Here is a 19,640-nt window from a genome sequence, read left to right on the forward strand (position 1 = left end):
TCTCTCTCTCTGTGTGTGTGTGTGTGTGTGTGTGTGTGTGTGTGTGTGTAAACACTTATGACATTTTTCTATATAACAGTTCTTCCTTGTGGGCCTACAACTTTCTATCAAGTGTTTTGCTGTATAAATAGAAACAAAACCATCATAGACAATGTTCAATTTTTATGACTAATATTTTCTCTTACAAGCAAGATTTTGTAATAGGTAAAACAGTGTTTGGAAATCTAACTGGTACTATAGTTTCAAATGGGAGCAGGTCACCCTCCACACACCACGTGATAGGGTTCAGGAAGCTCTCTCTTCCTCTCTCCCCACTTTCATTTCCCTCTGAGGTGCTCGGACTTAGTGGTCTCATGTTTATACAGCAGCCTGGTGAGGACCTTCAAGGTGGGCTGGAAAGAGTGGGAACCTAGGTTTTAACAAAAGGGGGGTGGGGACCTGGGGAGATGGCTCAGCAGTTAAGAGCACTGACTGTTCCTCCAGAGGTCCTGAGTTCAATTCATTCCCAGCAACCACATGGTGGCTCACAGCCATCTGTAATGGGATTCAATGTCCTCTTCTGGTGTGTCTGAAGGCAGCTACAGTACTCATATACATATAATAAACAAATAAATAAAAAAGGGGGTTCCCTGGAGAGAGTCACTTCAGGGCTGTGTGGGGTCTTCTAAGATGGCACAGTTTCAGTCAGGTGTCCCGTGGCCTGTTTAATGAGTTAAACAGTAGGAGCCACCACCACCGTGAGGGCCACCCTCACTGTGAGACCACGATAAAAGCATGGAATTTGTTAGCTGTTTTAACACCCTCCTGGAATCCAAGACCTCAGGAGGTAGGGGCAGATCTACAGGCTGGAGTGGAAAGAGAGAATGCCAGAAGTCGGTGGCAGAATGAAGTCTACTTCATAGAGCAGGGTGAATCAAATTCATGAGGGCCAGCCCAGAGCCAAGCTGTGCTCGGAGCTATTAAACTAAAACACCGTTGCCAGCTAGAGCCATCAAGACATTGCCTGCGAGTGAGGAGAAGGACAATATGTTCATTGTGAAAGGCAGTCCTCTGTTAATTTAGAATAAACTCCGTGGCGTACGTACTGGGTTGAGCGCATATAAACATTGAAGAGTCTGGGAAATCCCGTTACAGGAATTAGTTGGTGATGGGAGTGGTGGAACCGTCACTGCGTAGTGCAAATTCTGTGAAGTCCAAAGGTCGCTGTGCCCAGTCAAAAGCTGTTTCTTTTACTTTGGGTCACCAGAGACATTCATCAAGCCGGGATATTCTCCTTTAAAACAAAAAAGTAATTAGGCCTGACAGCCAGAGTCAAATCAGACCTTTGGGAATGACCTAATTGCTTTTTTGTTCGAGGCCTGACATCGATTTGCCCTTGGCCTTGGTGTCAACACTAGCAAACATGGGCAGCCTCCCAGACTCCAGCTGGTGGCCTTGCCACAGAGAGGACAAAGGACAGCAGCATCCCAGAGGTCATGGGACTCTGTGGTCACCTGCAATGCCTGCCAGGCTGAGAATTTTGTGGGTAAACTCCGGTTCCTGCTGTCCATGTGGACATCTGACTGCCTGCTTCTTTACTGACTGGAAATTTCCCCCCAGCAACTGGAGGATGGGTGGGTCTATCAATTTCATCTCCACCTCCGTGTTACTGGCAACTGCTCCGGCTTTGAGGATCACACTGTGGTGACATTGATCAAGATGAGAGATCCCATTTCGCCCTGGTTATTTTTGGCATCTGCAAGCAATCCAAGGCCTCGACTTCTGGCACCGTGCGGTTAGGATATTAAGTAACTGCTTCCTGTGCGAGTACAGACAGCGCTTTGAGAGTCCTAACCTCGTCGCTCCCGTCTATCTCATTGGTCTACTTGAGTGCGTTCTGCTTGCTGTTGGTTCCTCATGAGTGGGTCTGGAGAAAGCTGAATGGTTATTAATTGTCTTGTGTTTTTCCCCTCTAGATTGAAAACATAGATGCCTGCTTGAATTTCCTGGCAGCTAAGGGAATCAACACCCAGGGGCTGTCCGCAGAAGGTGAGTCAGGGCCCACGCCTTTTCGTCATTTACGATACCCACCTGTTAAGGCCCACCTGTTACCTAACGATCAATTGCTGCAGTCACGACCAGGGGTGCCAGTGGGCTGCCCTGGTTGGGTGCCCTTTCAGGCACAGTTGACATTACTAACTTTCTCACAGTTCTCAGATCACTCTAAGAATGCAGCCCCGTGTGCACGCCACATCTGCATGCCACGGAGGGTGTCGGGGGGAGAGAAAGGGAGCCTGCTGCTCCAGTTAGAGAAGTTCCTGCTTCAACAACACTGATTCCCTGTCCCGTGGCGCAGCAGGTCATCAACCAGCCTATTATCTGTGGGAAAGAGAATATCCAACCACAGAACCAAGTTCAACCATGCAGCACCCAAGGGAACCGCTTAGTCCTTGCTGGTGGCATCTCACCTTGCTCTTGAAGACAGAGAGAGTGAGGTCTGTGAACACACTACCACCTTTTAGCCTCCCGATTAGCTTTTAATTAACTTGGATTTGGTGGCTAATTAGCATCAACAGTGTCTGCTAGTGGAGTGTTGTTAGATGGGATAATAGTTTGGAGCCCGCTGGCCAGAATTATCTACCTCCTCAGGCAACATTTCCACTTGGAATCCTCTCTCTCTCTCTCTCTCTCTCTCTCTCTCTCTCTCTCTCTCTCTCTCTCTCTCGCTCTCTCTCGCTCTCTCTCGCGCTCTCTCTCGCTCTCTCGCTCTTGCTCTCTCCCGCTCTCTCCTGCTCTCTCCCGCTCTCCCCTTCCTTCCCCCTCCCCCTGTTTGTAAACACAGGCAGCTGCCACCTCTGAAGTTGCCATAGGCCAGGCATCTTCCCAGCTCATTAGGCTGCACCTGCCTCCAGTTTTCCCCCCGGAACAGGTAGTGCAGTCGGGGCAGTGCGATTGCTCCTCCTGGCATAGCAGGAGTGTGCTCTGAAAAGATGTAAGGGAGCGTTGGCCCTGGAAGCCGGGGTGGGGCTGAGGGAGCAGTAAGCTGGAATCCACAGATGGAGTAGGTGAGTTAGCAGACCTCATGGGTTCTGCATGGGTTTATGCCTTGTCTTTTCGAAGAGATGAGAGCTTGGATCATCAGGCTGTGTTTCTGAACTGTTGTCTCCTCCATGTTGGAGATGGGTGACATGCACGGCTTCTACATCCATAGTCTGACTCTGTGTGGAATGTGCCAGAAAAGGGTTGTAATTCTCTGTTCTATGAGTCTCAGGGGTACCTTAGCCAACCTTAATCTCGGGATATATAGAAAAATCCTTAGAAGGTTGCCCTTGCCTTAGCTATGGGTCTCATCTATGTGGATTTAGTGTACACTGTTGGAACCTACAGTGTTCAGTAGTAGGCACAAATCCAGCGTACAGGATGTCCCTCTGTGCTACTCCTGTGCTGGCCAGTAGGTGGCAGAGCATGCTCCTCTTAGTGTCTAGGAGTGGTGCAGGCCTCTATCTTCCCAGGAGAACATCTTCAGGGGCTTCTACAGAGTTGTGCAGTCTTGCCTCCTTCCTTAGGCCTGGAGGTGAACTCTGGCCACTTAGCAGCTGCCTGTTGTCTGCCTTTCTGCTTCATTATATTCTTCCTTCTCTTATACTCAGAAGGCATCGGTGCCTTTACAGGAAGTATTTACCGAACAGATGCTAACTGTGCTCTGCTGGCCTTGGCTGCCTTGCTCCCGTTCTCACCGCTGTACAGAGAGTTTACAGGACTCATGGTCATTGATGGGGAGACTGGCTGGAAGCTGAATGGGGCTGGGAGATGGCTCAGTGGGTGAAGTGCTTTTTGTGTGAGCATGAAGACCCGATGGGGGGTGGGGGGGGGCACTGGTCATGGCTTCTCACGCTTTGCCGGGACACCGAGGACTTGGCGTTGAGGAAAATAGAGGTTGATGACAGGAGGTAACCGGACGATTAGCCAGGTGGTAAGCTTCAGGTCCAGTCATGAGAGGCTCCTGCACAGCGCATGGACACACCCATGTGCACACACATGAACACACCGCACACAAAGACAGATCATGAGTGACAGACATCTCTGGTAAGTGCCTGTTCACCCTGGAAAAGCTAGAGACACAGCTCTATCTCTCGGAAGACGCTCAGGCTATCCAAGCAGGGCATCTGTGTTGTTATTTATTTATTTATTGAGTGCTTAGCCCTCAGTGGAGTACATCTCATTCTCCACCATAGGGGAGGATGGACTCGGGGCCTGGAAGAACAAAGTCCAGATATTCCCAGGAAATGCACCCCCCCTAACTCCCACCCCTCTCCCAGAACAGGTTGTCAGATATGACAGGTGGAATCTGGATGGACTGTGGGCAGGGCAGATCTTAAAACATCACCCCAGGGCAGGGCAGGCTTAAGTTGGCAGACTCTGGCACATCCCCAAGAGCAAAGAGAAGGGGCTGGAGCTTCAAGGGCATGAAAAGTGCAGGAGGTGTGGGCCAGGGGGCCACTCAGACCAGCATCACCTCTGTGGACTGTCGCAGTAGTCACTGCCCCTGGGCACCCGCCCGTCTGGGCCTGGAACAAAGGCTCTGTGTAGCTCTCTAAAGACAGGTCGGGGCAGGCCTGAGCTACCCCAGCACCGCGGGACAGGTGCGCAGGACCCGCCCGCCCGCCCGCCTGCCCGCCTGGTCGGTCGGTGGGTCCAGAGCCAGCTGTAATCACTGGGAAAGGGCGGAGGTGTATCTGTGGGGCTTCCCAGCTGCCACCCGCTTCTCAAGAGGAGCCTGCGGCAATCAGATGGCTTCAAAAGGAAAACAGAAGACATTAAAACAACAGTATTATTATTTTTTTAAACACTATGATGGTTTTCTGACATTACAGGTGACTGAACACAGGCAGAGGCCAGTGGGAGGGCCTGGACTCAGCAGTCCCGGGCAACGCTTCTAGGCAGCTCCTGAAGGAGTGCGTGCCTTTCACGGGAAATCAGTTGCCCACTTGCTGCCTTTCTTCTTGGGTGGGAGAGCAGAAAGTGTCTCAGGAGCCTTTGAGCACAGGGAACAGGCAGCATGTGTCCACTGACCATCCATCAGCAGAGTGTGGCAGTAAGGGGCAATTTCTGTCCCTCTGCACAAGGGTCCCCACAGGCTCTGCTTCTGTGCCCTTGTACCCCGCTTCCCCACAGATGGTGCCATTGGTGGAACCCAGGGCCTCCAGAGAAGGGCGTGTGGTTGGGTGGTCTGAGGCAGTTATACAGCTGGCTCATCACTGAGAGCAATGCACAGACCCACAGGCTGACGGGACTTGGAGAAGAGTTTTATAACTGCCCTCTGCAATGCCCCCTTCCTTATGCTCTGACTCAAAATCGTTCCTCCTCTCTGGGGCAGGATTGTTCATATTGCTGTTCTGGTGTACAGGACTTCCTGACTCAACTGGGATTCCCTCCCCCTCTGCCACCCCCCATCCCACTCAGAAGAGAAGGGGAGGGAGGGGGTGATTGAGAGGGGACCAGTGAGTGGGATGTAAAGTGATTAAGTAAAAAACAATAATTTTTTTTTAAAAAAAAATGTTAAAACAAGCCCAGCGTGGTAGCCACTCCCTTAATCCCAGCCAAAGCCTGTAGGTCTATAATATTTGATGTCAGCCTGGTCCATTTAGAGTGTATCAAGCAAAGTAAGACAAAGTGAGACTCCATTTATCCAAAAAAAGTGGGGGGAGGGGTCGAAACAAAATAATGTTGCCAGAGATGGCTCTGTTTGTAACATGCTTATTGGGAGAGTGCATGCCTAACATGCAAGAAGCAGGGATTCAACCTTCATTTCTCCATAGAAACAAGGATGGAGGGACATGCTTCTAAGCCCAGCCTCCGAGGTGTAGAACCAGGGATATCACAAGTTCAAGGTCACATTTGGTTGTATACTGAGATCCAGGCCAGACCTGGCTACATGAGACCTTGTCTTAAAAACCCCAAAACAAGGCAGCTGGTGATGGCACACACTTTTAATCCCAGTGCTTGGGAAGCAGAAGCAGGTGGCTCTCTTTGAGTTTGAGGCCAGCCTGGTCTACAAAGGGAATTCTAGGACAGCCAGGGATATATAGTGAAACCCTGTCTCCAAAAACTAAAACAACAAAACAAAAGAAAAAACAACCCATCTTTTGACTTAGCTGTCATGCCTGGCATTACTTATATCATCTATGCAGATTTATCTTATATCTACAGTAAATTAGTAGTTATGTCTAAGCGGATTAGTGCAAGCCAGTGGGAACAGAGGGGCCAGGCAGAAACCCGAGAAGGTATGTGTCCTGACATCACTGAAACAGAATGGTCTGTGCCATTTGGCCTTCCATTCAAAAGAAGGTGTCTCCCGGGCAGGCATTTCACTCTGGGTGTTCCTGATTTTAACCTGTGTAAGAAGGCTGGGTGAGCTTGACCAGTCACATGCAGAGTGAGGCTCCCTTCCCAGAGCCTTGGAAAATGTCAGCATTCTTGTGGTCTTTCAGCTTCCTCTATGGAACTGGTTCACCAGACAAATACCATTTGGAAATGTGGGCAGAAGACAATTCTAGCTATTTGGGATACTGTCTGTTATGGACCACCCATAGGATAGGGTAGATGGCTTTTAGAGCTTTCACCTCTGTTGAGTTCTTTGTCATATGAAAACAGAATTTAACAGTGCATCAACTGGGGAACCGATAAGGAAAAATATGGTATGCCCATACAGTGATACACTATGCAGCGCTGTAAAGCCAATACATGGCTGTACAAATCTTATGCTAAGGGCTGGTGATACAGCCTAGTGGTGAAAGGCTTGCCTAGAATGTGAAAGGCCCTAGATTCAACCCCTAGTACTATAAAAATAAAGTTAAAAACAAAAATATGAAACAAATATGTTAACTCAAGGGAGCCGATACAAAAGATTATAAGTTATGATTTACATACAGTGTCTAGGAAAGGAAAATCTGTAGAGAAAGCAGATTCATGGGTCTGGGAGTTTGGGGATTGATTACCACTGAATATAGGACATTGCAATAATAGAAATGTTTTAGTATTAGAACTAGTTAACTCACTACAAGTCATTGGATTGTAGACTTAATTTTATGTATATACACTGGGTGTGTAATAATACTTCAATTTATTTGAAGAAACAGAAAGAAAGCTATAGTTGAACTTTGTCCACTATGAGGTTGTTTGTGATGGTTTTCTTTGTGTGACTCGGAGAAAGCAGGGTGGGCAGATTCCTTCTCAGGCTTCCTCTGGGTGGAAAGTCCAGATAGGGAGCTGAGACGGCTACAGGTAGAGAGAGGGCCTGTGCGTTCTGAACTCTGAATACACAGCGAGGTGGTACTGCGGGTGCTGGGTACTCGGTTCCTCATCCCCCCTCTTCACACTTCGAACATCCCCGGGGAAAGTAGATTGAGATGTACTTGATGTGTGGTGTGGGGTAAGGAAACAGAGGTTCAGAGGCCTTGAGTCTTACAACACAGAGCCTTTAAGCAATGGACTGAAGAGATTCAAGCCCCAGGCTTGGCTTATGAGTCTATGATCTTTATAATAAAAGTACCAAGAAAAACGTGTGGAGTACCATGACCTCTAATGGGTGGAGATGCTTCAGGGGATGGATTGGGAAGCAAACAGGAGCTGCACATCACATGGCTTGCTGGTCACAGGAGCTACAAGCATGGTACTGACAGCTGCATAGGGTGAGCTGGTGGACTTTGGGCGCTGATACGGACATGTCTACTACTGTGAGGGGCTGGCCCTGAGCCCTGCCTGGGACATGCTAGGTTTTTTTTTTTTTTAATTTTCTTTTTTAGCTTTTCTTGATCACCCCCCCATCCCCTGCTTTTGTTTTTCTTGTGTGGTTTATTTAAAACTGTGTTAAGGAATGCTGAACGCACCAGGAAAATAAAAAAAGACTACATGCAAATGAGCTACCTTAATAAATAAAATATTATCTGGTCTGTTTTTAAATTTCCCACGTGTGATGGGCATGCCAGCAAGCCAAGTCACACGGTGTCAGGGAAACCAACCCCTGAGCTAGAAAAAAAAAACCTGGATTCAAGTCCCACCCCCAAGCTTACTACCTTGGAGAAATCTCACTGCCTTTCTGACTTTCAGCTTCCCCTTAAGTACACCATGTCCCGGGCGTCTGAATGAAAGACACCATGAGCTTGGAGATACAGCTAGTCAGTCATAAAACTTGCTAATCATAAACTACTCACCATCCTGAAAACTGGGGAAAGCACACAAAAAAATAGATTTTACGTAAATTTCACCTCCAAGAATAGCTATTATCTCTCCAACAAATTCATATTTTGAGGGTTCATCCCACCATCGCCTCCCGCCACATTCCTTCACAGGTGTTCATTTGAATGTTGGTGCTTGATTAATTTCTGAACTTGATCTCTTACTCAGGTCTCTGCCCAAGTGATGACCAGCGATGTGCTGTCCTTTACTGTTGGCTTCAGTTACCCCATGACTGAAGTCACTGAGTCACACTCCCTGCCCCCAGCCTCACAGTCTGTGATTCATACTTATAAGGACATCTGGGAACTGAATGCAGCTCCTTCAGTTCCTAGGGCTGGAGAAGAAAGCAGCCGGAGCTACCCAGCAAAGCTAGGGAGCGCACCCTTACCTCTGCCACTTTCTGTGAATCCGTGTCACTGGGGTAGTCCATAAGCTATGCCTGGGCATCCCAACTACACGAGGTCAGCTCTGACTGCCACCGCTTGTTGTGGCATAATTAAGAACTCTATATATCAATGTCATGGTTTGGAGCTGGAGAAAAGACTTAGCAGGTACAGGCCTTTTGCTGCTAAGCCCAATGACCCGAGTTTAGTTCCTGGTGCCTACGAGCACTGGGTGGGTGGGCTTGTCTGGCTTTGGCCGCTGATTTGAAGAACATGCCCACGACTGCTTGAGGCAGGCCCTGAGCACTGACTTCCACAAGTTGTTCTCTGACTTCCGCAGTCATGCCACAAAAGCACAGAGGTTTTGAGTCATACAGCACGAAAACACGCACAGAAAAATCCAGGGCACGCACAGTGGTACACAAGAGATACTCTCAGACACATAAAATAACCGTGTAGTAAATGAATCCTAGTTTGCATAGTAACCTTTGGAGAAGTCATCACCGTGAGAGGCTTGTTCGGGCAGTCGGAAGCTGTATGGCTATTTTCCTTGGGGTCCTGGTGGTATGTTCTTCTGTAGCACCAAGAGTGGTGGAGATCATCACTCTCCACACACAAGAGAGTCTTGACGCAGATGCTGTCATTCGCTCTGTAAAGCTGGGGCTGGCTGTGGACGTTTTGCCCTTCCTCGGAGAGGGTGAGACTTGCCCAGCTGGTGGGTGGTAAAGCGCAGGCTGGAGTCCAGAGGTGTAGACTCTGTAAATCCTCTGCTGCACCCGTCTGTCAGCCTTCACAGAACCAACTGTGGCGGGAAGACTGGCTTCTGGAAGGGCGTACCGTTATCCTCACAGCCTGAGGAGAAAGGGGTGCTTTGGCAAAACAAATGCTTTGTCCCAGTCTAACTTGGGGGGTTGAGGGTTGGACACAGGGCCAAAGGCCTGGCTGGCTGCCCTTCCTTCCTTGTGGGAACATGGCTTGTCCTGAAGGCACACATTACTTTCCTTCAACACATTCTCGCCTGCGTTGGACCTTAGAGGATGCCCTCGTGCCTTCCTGGGCAGGTTTCCTCAGCCAGAGGCCTGCACACCCCATACAAGCAGGGTTGTTAACTCTCACCCTCTCACAAGACCCCTGAAGCTTCCTTGGCCTTGTTTTATGCTAGCACCCTTTCTTTCCCCAGCATAGCGGGGGTGGGGGGGGGTAGGGGGGGTGCATGTGGAGAGTATCACCTTTCTGGATTTTCTTCTCTCATGTTCCTCTTTCTCTGTGGCCCTGCTTCACCGTGAAGCCTTGGGGTCAGTGTAGCCTCTGGCCATTGGCAGCTGGTGTTAAAAATGCTACATAAAAGGTTGGATGCTTAGCTTCTGTACGGAATAAATATTTCATTCCTTGCCACAGCTTTTTATGCATGCCTTGAGGCAAATGCATTTTAATATCTTAAAAAGGACTGTCTGGAATTTAAAATTCTTCCCACTCTGTTCAAATTTATTTTCATATAGGAAGTATTTCGCGGGAGTCCTGATGGGGGGGCTGGTTCTACACTCTCGCCCCATACTCAAAGCCTGAATTCCAGTTACGGATTCAAGGGACAAGACAGGCTGAGCCATGGGTTTGAAAAGATGACTGGTTAGAGGAGAGAAAGGATTCGGATTCAATGGCGGCGGCTACTTGGCACGCTTTGTGTGGCTTGAGGCTCAGAATGTGAACTTGGCAAATCGAGCTAGGCCATAGTACCTCTGCTAGTGCCAGAGAGAAGTCTAGGAGAGATCCACAGCCTTGCCCAGGTCACAGGCTCAATCTTGAGAGGGACACTCATTCTTTCAGTGGTATTCTTTCTGAGAAGCTCCTCCTGGCCCTTGCCAGCCAGCCAGTTCTGACTTGTCTGGTACATCTACTGCAAACCCATGGGGAGACTTGACTGATCTGTGGTTTAGGAGTCATTTTAATGGACCTTCAGGAGTTGAACTCATGGAACGTGGAAAAGAAAGGCTGCCAAGAATCCCTGTGCAAAGGTGTTCTTACACATTGGTTCTTAAACCTCCAATACACGTTAAGCAAGGACCTTAGGTTTTATTTATGAAAACAACAAGCAGATTGACTACGCTAAGTCATTTCCTGTTGAGACAAAGGAGGGCCTATTGCTTATAAAATTAGATTTTCCTAAACACATTTAAAATGCCATGGCAGTTTCAACCATGCCATCGATTTGACGAGGTTTACCTTTTCCCACGTTTATCCCTCTGGTGACGAGAACCTCTCTGTTGTCTTGCAGAGATCAGAAATGGAAACCTCAAGGCCATTCTAGGCCTCTTCTTCAGCCTCTCCCGATACAAGCAGCAGCAGCAACAGCAGCAGCAGCAGCAGCAGCAGCCGCCGCCTGAGAAGCAGCCCCTCTCCTCATCCCCTCTGCCACCTGCCGGGTCTCAGGTGGCCGGGGCGCCTTCCCAGTGCCAGGCTGGCACTCCTCAGCATCAGGGGCTGGCTACTCCCCAAGCCCCGTGCCAGCTCCTCCAGCCAGTTTCACATCAGCAAGCGAAAACACAAGTGGAAATGCAGTCCAGGTGGGCTCCTCTCGGGGGACAGATGGCACTGCCGATCGATCTTCAGGTGTCCAGCTATGTAGGGTATAGCCTGTGTGGTCTGTGGTTCTCATTTGTGAGGAACTAGCATGGCCTCAAGATAGATACAGCAAGGCTCCTCTGTACCCAGTGGAGATGTGTGTTCATACAGGCCACGAAGAGGCCTGCACATTCCTAAGCTGTTCTGTGAAAGATCGCCCACACGTCATTTGCTTTAATGTCAGAAAAGAACTGATGTGTTTAAAAACCAGAAAGCTTTTGATTCAGGAGAAAGTCCTGTAGAAATGCCCATTACAAGTGACTTCTTTTAAGCCACCCTTGCTAGCAGTGAAACCCAGCGCCACTGGTCTGATTGGTTACTTGATTTCATTGAATGTGTGCTGAAAAACACTCTTCCTCCCAAAGCCACCAATACAGAAGGCTTCTTGAACTCATTAGACCCTTTAACACCTGCTAGCTGCAGAGCAAGTCCAAAGCTGCTTGACCCCCAGCAACCTTGGAGTCACAGCTGTGCTTCCCCATGAAAAGTGCACTTTCCCACCTGGCAGGGTATTTACAGCCAGGAGGTATGGGTCTGATGTAAATGAGGCCCCTTAATTAATTATCTAATTATCCAACTGGCATTATGGAAATTTGTGAAATAGGAGAGCTGCATGGACTAGCAATGAGGGGGGCAAAGGGGGGATGGAGGGAGGAGGAGGAGAGAGACAGAGACAGAGAGACAGAGACAGAGACAGACAGACAGACAGACAGACAGACAGACAAAGAACACCAAGCAGCCAGGCTCTGTGCTCTTTCCTTGGAGGAATGCCTGGCTGGAAACTCTCCCCTGGCCGGAGGCTCCCCAGCAGCCCTGAGTAGAGTGCATCCTTCCCACGCTGCCTTCTGCACAGGCCCAGGCCCTGAGATGCCCACTAGAATTGTAGTGCAGGGCAAAGGTCCTGTGTGGGAAGAGGAGAGCTCATAAGTTGTTATGATTGTTGTTGCGTGTCTGCTCAGAACCTTGAATCTGCCGGTTTGCATTCTTTTATCTTGTTGAGAGCAGAGCCTTCTGTGTGCCAGGTACTGTTAGTCATTTGGGAGTCAGAGATGAAAGATAAGCCATGATACCTGCTCCCTACACGTTCCTGGAGGGGGGCTGCTCGACGAGCAGACGAACCAGGAAGGAGATGGGAAAGGCAGGTGTGTCCGAAGGAAGATGGTGGGATTCAGGGTTGATAGTTTAGGACTGGTTAATGGGAAGGCCCCCTCTGAGGCCATGACACCTAGTGGCGAGATGTGAACGGGAGGAAACTTAACCACTCAAAACCTCAAGTGCAGAGATCTGGCAGGGGTGGGGGCAGCCGGCATGGAGGCTCTGTGGTAGGCACAAGCTTGGACCGGCAGTGGGAAGAGAAGGAACTGGACGTTGCCCGCAAGCGAAGAAGGCGCTGTGTGGGTGATGGATGCGGTACCAGAGTCAGGGGTGAGGAAGTGAGCTTGGACTCTTCTCTAAGGAGCCAGGAAGCTAAAGGAGCCTCACGGTTCAATTGGATCTACATTAAGAAAAAAACAACTTCTCTGATGAGTAAGCTTATCAGAGCAGGAGCGAAATGGAGGACCCCAGTGGAGGAGGCCTCTGCAGACGAGGCAGTGCGTGTGACTTGGATGGGATGGTCTGAGGCGGATGGAGATGGACCTGAGGGATATGCTGAAGGTTGGGCCAGGGAGTCTACAAACAGATTCGTTGTCTCTAGATAGTGAATCTTCTTAGGGGAAGACGAGGCAGCCCAAATGATAAAGCCTGGGTTTGGGGGGGGGGTTAGTTTTTGTTTTTTGTTTTTGTTTTGTTTTGTTTTAATTTATTTACTCCAACAGCAGAAGTGTTCTTGCTTAATGCCTTGCTTTCTGGCCCCACAAACTGGTGGCATGGACTAGGAGTCCAGTGGCTGTGTCCTCATTCACACCCCTCTATCCCACCAGGCTGATTACTTCTGCACATGAGTGGCCTCTTCTGCTCTGCACTGTCGCTTCCTACTCTTACTTTCAAAGCATCTTGCCAAGGTCTAGATGTAAGATGTCCCACACTAACACTCTGACTGCGAACTTAAGGATGATAAAATTACATCACTGGCTGGCTCGAACTCTATCTTTGGTAGCCAAAACCCCAAAGGGTAGCCATTTGGACACCTGGCTATTAGTGTCGGGTACTGGTGCGAGCACCTTAGATGCCAAGTCTGTTCTGGTGTTTTGTTAGAATTCTTCAAGATGCAGACATGCCTATTAAGAACATGTCTAGGGGGCTGGAGGTGGCTTAGCAGTTAAGAGCACTGACTGCTCTTCCAGAAGTTCTGAGTTCAATTCCCAGCAACCACATGGGGGCTCACAGCCATCTGTAATAGGATCTGATGCCCTCTTCTGCTGTATCTGAAGACAGCTACAGTATATTCATATGAATAAAAATAAATACGTCTTTTAAAAAAAGAAAAAAACACATGCCTAGGTTCTATGCTCCAGTACAGCAAACACCAAGATTTGGCAGCTTTCTAAGAAGCTTGTCTATATCACTCAAGAACATCTGAGACATTGGTGTATTGGTGCCAGAGCAGCCACAGAGTGCCTCGTCACTTTACAGTCTACGTTGTGACTGGGCACTTGATCCATAGTTCACAATGTGAAGTTTCCTACAGTAGAGAGTCTCTGGAAGGAGTGTATTTTCTAAGCCTTGCGCTTCTTCCCATTTGTGTCTATCTTAAGTACAATTCATGTGCCTAATTTATTTAAGAAATATCAGAAAATTGCTTGATTTCTTTTCTCCTCGCCATTCTCTACTTCTTAACTCCGGTTTTCCCATGAATGTTCTACAAGAAAAATGGATGTCAAAATAAGTGTTTCAGGTTGGGAGACAGTTCCCTGGTAGAATGCTTGCCATCTCTAGTATTCTGACCTTTATCTAAAAAGGCATAAGAAAGATAATAACTATAAATTGAATAAATCTGACCAAGAGTGTTTACATGTGCACATTTATGGGGCATTTGCCTTTGTAGCCCAGTGAGCAGTCCTGTGACGTGAGCACATCAGTACTGTAGAGAGCGTTCCTTTACGTGCTATAAATGCTGCCTACTTCGAGCATTGTAGTGCTTTAGAGAAGTAGAAAAACAAGAAGGAGAAGCTGAGATGAGAGGATCGCCACAAATTCCAGGCCAGCCCAAACTATAAAGTGCAGGTGACTCAGAGCAGCCTAGGCTATGGTGTGAGACTCTATTGCAGAAGACCAAAAAGTATAAAAAAAAAGCATGCAGATGAGTGAAGTCAGCAAAGGTATTTAGTATGGTAACGGGGGTGCGGGGTGCAAAGGTGTCAACAACCTAGAAGTCCTGAGCCAAATCTTTTGTTTTGTCTTATACTCATTGGGATTAAACCTAGGGCCTTGTTAAGATTTGGCAAGCGCTCAGTTACTGGACCCTATCCCCAGCTTCCTTCTGACTTTGTATTTTAAAGCAAGGCCTCGGTAGTTGCCAGGGCTGAACCTGAGCTCACCCTGGAGCCAGCAGATCTTGAAATGCCAACTGTGGCAGTTCATGCCACTCTCTGATGGTCACGGACTCACCTTCTGAAACTGTAAGCCCCAATAGACTTTTCTGTAAGTTGTCTTGGTCACGGCATCTATTTAGAGCAATAGGAAAGTAACCAAGACACCATCCATCCTCCTGCCTCATCCTCCTGAGTAGCTGAGATTACAAGCCTAGGCTTTAGATAATCTCGACTGTAGTTTCTTCACACTGTAATCCCTGAAATTAGACCTGGAGGGCACTGTGTGTTTAGTGGGAGAAGTGTATGGCAGACCAGCCCAGGAACTTCCTCCTGGCTTGCCTAATGTGTCTCTCCTCACTCATCTGTTCCATCTTTTCCTTCCTACCCTGCAGTGCATCATCTAAGGACTCATCTCAAAGCAAAATCATCCGCTTCACTCTGGGTCAAAAAAAGATCTCTAGGTTAGCAGTGTCCTGTGTCCTCCAAAGCATGGTTTTTAAACCTAGCCCACTCTTCCCATTGCCTCCTTGCTGGCTGAGTTCCCTGTTGGTTTCCCTCCCTGCTGTGTCTCCAGTTACCCAAACCCAAACATGCTTTGGCTATTGATTTAGCTGGGGGAGTTCTGAGAGTGGGCTTGGGTGGGAATGTGTGTATGTGCCAAAGTGACTGGCTTGGACTGGATGTTGACACTGTGTTGACTTCACCTTGTCATGAGAAACCTGTTCATAGGAAGAGTTGAGTTTCCAGGTAGTTATAGAGCTATCTTAATGGTGAATGCATTTGCTCCCTGCTTCATCCCGGCCCTAATCCGCATCTCCTCTCTGTGTGCTGTGCTTTGGCTATGGCATCCCCTCTCTGTGTGCTGTGCTTTGGCTATGGTCACGATCGCTCAATTACTAACTGGGGGGGTAGGAGTAGGTTTCCTCGTGAGCTGAGATCCAAAAATGTGAATTCATTACAGAAGGCTGTCATGTCCTGTCTTTGTTTTTGGATTCTCCTGCATACCGTGCCTCAGTTTCTCCGGGGGTTGGAGGGGGGGGCGGGGGGACGGACAGTCACTAGTCTGCAGGCATCCCGTCCTGAACCCTCAAACACATGCTTGGGTATGGGCAACCCCAGTTACATTGTAACATCTACAACCTTATTTAATCCTCCAGCCTCCATGAGGTAACCAGGTAGGTCATGTTCATAGCTCCATTTTACAGATATGGAAACTATCCACAGGTGTGATCATTTGCACCCAGTGTACACAGAAGATGGGAAAAGAGCCTGGGTTGTTTTGCCCCAGAACCCTTAGGCTGTGCCTCTGTCTTTCTTTTGCATTCTGATGTTGTACAGTTGTTGTCAAACCTGCTGCCTTAGTCTAGTCCCTCACACTGCCCCTGTGGCACCCGAGGGAAGAAGCTGCGCTGGGTGATCTTCCCATGATGACTGATGTTACGTCTACTTTCCAAGGAACTGTTTCCCGAAGGTGAGGGAAAACCGGCCCTTCATTTCATCCATGTACTGCCCGGTGTGACAAGCTGCCAGCTGCTCTCTTTGCTGGGCTCTAATAACCTTTTATAATTAGTTCCTTTTTCTGAAAACCTTGTCCCGGGGCAAGACCCAGCCTGGAGCAACCTGACTGGAATGGGAGAAACTTCATGCCCCTGTGCTTCGGTGCACAGCACGCACACGTTACATGTAAGAGACTGCCTTTCCTGATGAAGAAGAGGGAGCTGCAGCAGAAGTGGACCCCCTGTTCCAGCAGGCTGATCCCACTGACATCATGCAAACGTATGTACACGGCAAAGGAAAGGGGCAGCCTAGAGGAACCCTTTCTTATCTGTTCCCAGGAAACCCCAATGTTTGGTCCCAAAAGAGAAGAAGACAGGAGCTGTCTGAGACTCTGTCTGATTGGAAGCACATGCCTGCCCTTCATTGGCACAGATGCTGTGTGGAGGCAGGGGAAGAGAAGAGCTGAAGACAAGGGTGTAGCTATCCCAGCCTAAGCCTGTGCCAGGAACAGAGGTTTCAGCTTCACCATCAGCCAAGGTCTGGCTTCCTTTAGAGTCATCGCGTCCCTTATCAGGAGTGTGCAGTTTGAGCGCATCTTGTCTCTGCTGAGGTCAACAAAGGGATGGACTCGTCGTACTCCTGGACTCCCCTCTTCCCAGATCTTACCCATGAGCATTGCCCTGATAAGGACTGAGGCCGATTAAGTACCTTTAAGCGCCGCAGCAAACTCTGGTTGTCTGAGGACACCCGCCCCCTCCCCCAACCTGTGGCTGAGTAGGCCACCTGCCCCCAGAACTCTAGAACACAAGTCTCTTGTGGAAGTGTAAATGCTGGCCAGGACCAAGTACCTTAATGGGCACCAGAGATGTTCAGCAGAGGAAGTCTCACCCTTGAATGTGGCCCTCGTGCATTCACGCAGTCTACCATGTTGTCTCTCCCTGGCATCACCTGTAGAGTCACAGGCATATACCATGTTCTGCCCACAGGAGGCAGGAAAGCATGGGGACACAGTGGTATGGCTGCCACTTAGCATTGCCTGGGTAAATGATTTCATCCGTGGGAGTGTGTGTGTGTGTGTGTGTGTGTGTACCTTGCTTCACGCACGGTGTCCTGAAGATTTTGTAAAAAGCTTTTCCTCCAGTTCTAGAACATCACTGGTGCACAGTAAATTGCAGCTCTATGCGGATGATGTTGGTTTCCTGGTTGTGAGCTAGGTCAGGTAAGGCAGCCAGGCTGAATGGGTCCCTGGATGGCTGGCCGACTTGGCCATGGTAGAGAACGGAATCAAATTAGTGGGATATTCAGGCCTCTGCCTAGCTGCTGAAAAGCAGATGCCGTGGAAATGAGAGATTTAGCATTTAATCATCTTGTCTGGCAAGAAAGCATCTCCAATCCTGAGTTCCCCACCCCCAGCATGTGCACACAAGCTGCCATGCTTCCTGGGAGGGGCACACCCCCCCCCCCAACTCTCAGCCTTTGAAGTGGTTTAGGGGAGAAGAACGGCACTCTTACCATCAGCACGTACAGCGGCACAGGGTTTGGTTGTAGGTTCCATGCCAGGAACGAGTTCAGTCCCTGCTTGGTGTTCCACACACTTCGAAGGATTTGACCACGGCTCTCAAAGAAGCAAGACTCGTCTCCCACCTTTCCACAGCACTTCCCTTAAATGTAATGTTTTAAAAGTACCATGTATGTTTGGGAGCATCCATCTGTGCCTTCTGCCAGTTTGAAGCTGAATATGGAATGATCATGAGAAGTTCTCCTTTGCAGAGCCGCTGGGACCGCTTGGTGCTCTGAATGGCACAGGGCCCGATCTGCCCTCCTGCCTCCCGCTGACTTGCTTCAGTGAGGCTGTGCGGTAGGCAGCATCTGCCACGCCCCCTGCAGCTGTTCCTATGGGTCAGGCCCGGCTCTTCCACAAGGCAGGACTCTGATGTGACTGACAGCACATGGCTTCCAGGCTGGGGTTGATCCAAGTTCCCATGATACACCAGGACGTCGATAGTAATGAGCTGCAGGATGTTTAGCCAGAGGCTGCTGGCCTCTGTGTGAGGCCCTGGATCTGTGTCACTGGTAAAGAAGACATACTCTTATTTTTAGCTCCAGCTCTGCTGTCGGCCTCCTTAATTGATGCTTCAGTCCTGAGGGATAGGACAGAGTCCAGGCTTCCTTGTCTAATGACAAGGTCTTCCCTCTTTTGGTCCTGTTCACTTCCCCTGGTTGGGTCACTCCACTCTGTCCTTCAAGAACCATCACACTCCAACTATTTCCTCTGTCCTCTTTTCAGTGTGCTTTGTTTTTGACATAGAGTCTCGCTTTGTAGCGCAGGGTAGCCTTGAATCAGGGCAGTCTACTTGTCTCGGCCTCATCAGTGCAGGTGTGAGCCATCATGGCTAGCTATACTTGGGTGGTAGTCTATACTGCATGCAAGGTGGATAAATTCTACTACTGAGCGAGATCCTATGACCTCTTTTTAGATCTCATGGAGTTTTGTTGGCTGGCCCTGAACATACTCTGTAGGCCAAAAAGACCTTGAACTCTTCCTGTGTCAGCCTCCTGAAAATCTAGAATTACAGGCATGAGCCTCCATACCTGGCTTCACCTCTCCTTTCTGCAAGCCCTCACCGTGTGTTGTGTGCTATGCCTTCTGAGCCTCCATTCACAGTCCCCATCCACATGCCAAATCTGGGTCTCGCTCTTGGGTCTCTCTGCTCCCTCTCTGACTTTGAAACCCATCATTTCCTTTCCGTGAGTTGCCTCTTTGCATCTACACACATGTCACTAGATGCCAGCTGGAGCCTCTGGAGCCAGGAAGGACTGTATCTACTAGTGCCTCTTGCAGCCAATAGAGAGCCCTCCCGTAGTCACACAGCTGCCTTGCTTAAGGACACTGTGGTTGCCCTTGACTTTGAAATCCAGCGCTTAAAATCTCATTAAAATTTATTCTGAAGTGATTCAGTTGCAGATCGACACGCTCTCCCCAGGATGCCTTGGTGTCCTCGTGATTGAGTTCTTCTTTCTTACCTAACATACATTTCTTCATGGTCTTTGTATGTGACATGGTGTTTTACTTAGTGCTGCTATTGTTGGGGATCAAACGTGACCAAATGCAAGTTGGGGAGGGAAAGGTTTCCTTGGCTTATACTTCCACATCCTTGAAGGAAGTCAGGACAGGGACCTGGAGGCAGGAGCTGATGCAAAGACAATAGAGAAGTGCTGCTTACTGGCTTGTTCATCCTGGCTTTCTCAGCCTACTTTCTTATAGAACCCAGGGCCACATCTCACAATGGTCTGGATGCCCCGCCCCCATCATTAATTCAGAAAATTCCCTACAGACTTGCTTGCATCACAATCTTTTTTGTTTGTTTGTTTATTTTTGAAACTTAGTTATTTTATTAGATATTTTCTTCATTTACATTTTAAATGCTATCCTGAATGTCCCCTATACCCT

The 19,640-nt window shown here is 48.9% G+C and overlaps 1 protein-coding gene across 12 annotated transcripts in view; it reads left to right on the top strand.

The window, feature by feature from the left end:
• Positions 1 to 19,640, top strand: part of Nav2 (neuron navigator 2) — a 643,327-nt gene that overhangs the window by 435,882 nt on the left and 187,805 nt on the right. For 8 of the 12 annotated variants that reach the window (XM_029533095.1, XM_021221030.2, XM_029533068.1 and 5 more), the window contains 3 exons: positions 1,956 to 2,028; positions 10,873 to 11,161; positions 15,085 to 15,153. In XM_029533095.1, coding sequence (XP_029388955.1) covers positions 1,956 to 2,028; positions 10,873 to 11,161; positions 15,085 to 15,153 — 431 coding nt within the window. The remainder of the gene's footprint in view (positions 1 to 1,955; positions 2,029 to 10,872; positions 11,162 to 15,084; positions 15,154 to 19,640) is intronic. The other 4 variants (XM_029533102.1, XM_021221040.2, XM_021221057.2 and 1 more) reach the window with 1 other exon arrangement.

This window comes from Mus pahari, chromosome 1, assembly GCF_900095145.1.
Source record: "Mus pahari chromosome 1, PAHARI_EIJ_v1.1, whole genome shotgun sequence".
Classification (NCBI taxonomy): Eukaryota; Metazoa; Chordata; class Mammalia; order Rodentia; family Muridae; genus Mus; species Mus pahari.